Source organism: Microtus ochrogaster, linkage group LG1 (genome assembly GCF_000317375.1).
Source record: "Microtus ochrogaster isolate Prairie Vole_2 linkage group LG1, MicOch1.0, whole genome shotgun sequence".
NCBI classification, from domain to species: domain Eukaryota; kingdom Metazoa; phylum Chordata; class Mammalia; order Rodentia; family Cricetidae; genus Microtus; species Microtus ochrogaster.
Window position 1 is genome coordinate 45,048,300 of NC_022027.1, and position 1,733 is coordinate 45,050,032.

The 1,733-nt window shown below is 43.7% G+C and overlaps 1 protein-coding gene across 6 annotated transcripts in view; it reads right to left on the minus strand.

The window, feature by feature from the left end:
• Cdkl2 (cyclin dependent kinase like 2) overlaps positions 1-1,733 on the minus strand; it is a 42,381-nt gene that overhangs the window by 21,201 nt on the left and 19,447 nt on the right. For all 6 annotated transcript variants that reach the window (XM_026785159.1, XM_026785155.1, XM_026785158.1 and 3 more), the window contains 2 exons: positions 1,424-1,569; positions 958-1,046 (listed from right to left, as the gene is read on the minus strand). In XM_026785159.1, the coding sequence (XP_026640960.1) occupies positions 958-1,046; positions 1,424-1,569 (235 nt within the window). The remainder of the gene's footprint in view (positions 1-957; positions 1,047-1,423; positions 1,570-1,733) is intronic.

A 1,733-nucleotide genomic window follows, 5' to 3' on the forward strand; every position in this document is an offset into this window, starting at 1 on the left:
AAGGAGGAAAGGGGGAAGAAAAGGAAGAAAGAAGGAAGAAGCTAATAATGCCAGCTTTTGGTATAATATTAAAGTTTGACATAGAATCAAAGAATACTAAATTACCTCAAAAGACTATTAAAACACTTTTCTAGAGATACATTTGTTTTGTGCAACTAAAATAACATACTATGGTGTTCACTAATGACTACAGAAGCAAATATAAGAATCCAGATATCATCTATTAAGCTAGATTTTTAAAGAGATTTGTAAAATGATGAAGCTTTAGGGCTGGAAAGATAACTCTGCAGCACTGTGGGCTGGAGAGATGGCTCAGAGGTTAAGAGCAATGACTACCCTGCAGAGGACCTGAGTTTGGTTCCCAGAACCCATGTTGGAAACCATGCCTTTAACTCCAAGTCTAAGATCTGCCGCCCTCTTCTGGCCCCCAAGAGCACATCCATTCATGTGCACACACACAATTCAGATATACATGCAAAGACATAAAAAAATATATACATTTATGTTGTGCATATATAACAGATAAACAGCACTGTCACAGCCACTCTTCTCCTGGTTCTTGTTCAGTCAACTGAGCCAAGGCTAACATCTGGAGCAGCACTGGGAACCATGCCAGCAGCACTGGACCAGGTGTGGCATGAGTCTGCCAGCAACAGGAGATGGCATCTGCGCAGATGCAGCAACATAATAATTAGTGAGCAGAATGGTGGGTGCCATCTCAGAAGACAGAAGAAGAAATGTGAAGAGACTGTTTCATGAAAATCTGCAGCTCCAGGTACACAGGAAACCACCCCTTAGGAATTACGCTACCACTACGGGTGAATGGAGTAGGACACAGAAAACTGACATCCTGCGAGGGTGGCGGTAACAAATGCGACACTGAGACTGTGAAGGAGACTTCCCTGTGACCCTGCTCGTATGGCCTGCAGAGCAGAGGCCGGCACTATGGTACCGTACCTCTCAGCAAATCCATCCATCTGAAAGAAATCATGTTGTAGAAGGTCAGCACAGAAGGGCCTTTTGTCCGGGTCAATGTGCAAGCATTTCTGAAAAATCAAGAACATATACAAGTCTTCTTCAAGAACAGCTATCTACTTTTAGATTTCTTCTTTCTACCCAATGAACAGAAAACAGCACAAATCACAAGTGACCATCAGTGGTTGATATGTCACAAACGAGACCCAGCATTCAGTGTCTGCAGGTGTAAATGAATACACAAGTTCTTAAGAAGCGGTCTGTCCAAGGAACAAATTTAAAATCATTTGAGGAAACTGTTGACCTAAAAGATCAAGTAGGGAAGGAGAATGGGACGGAGGGAGGGAGGGAGGGAGGGAGGGAGGGAGGGAGGGAGGGAAACACATGTGCGAACCAAATCTCCACACTATACACATTTCCTAGCACAAAGAAGGAAAAGAACAATTACCTTTGCTAGATTTATTACAACTTCAGGGAGCTTGGGATAGCGGCACTCCAAGGGTTCTGTTTCTGTGTCTTTGATCTCAGGCAATCTTACTCCAGCAAACACGGGATTTTTATAAAACAGCTCCTGGTGTCTTGGAATTAAATTACCTGGGGAAAAACCCAGCACCCATCTTCGTCAGTAATAGTTGACAGAAATGGAGAAGAGATGGTGACGTAGGGAAGCAGTGAAAGCAGTCAGCTGACAGTGGGACTCTGTGTGCAAGATCAGCCTAGACAGACCTGCTACTGTAAAGACAGAGAGACTCTGTGTG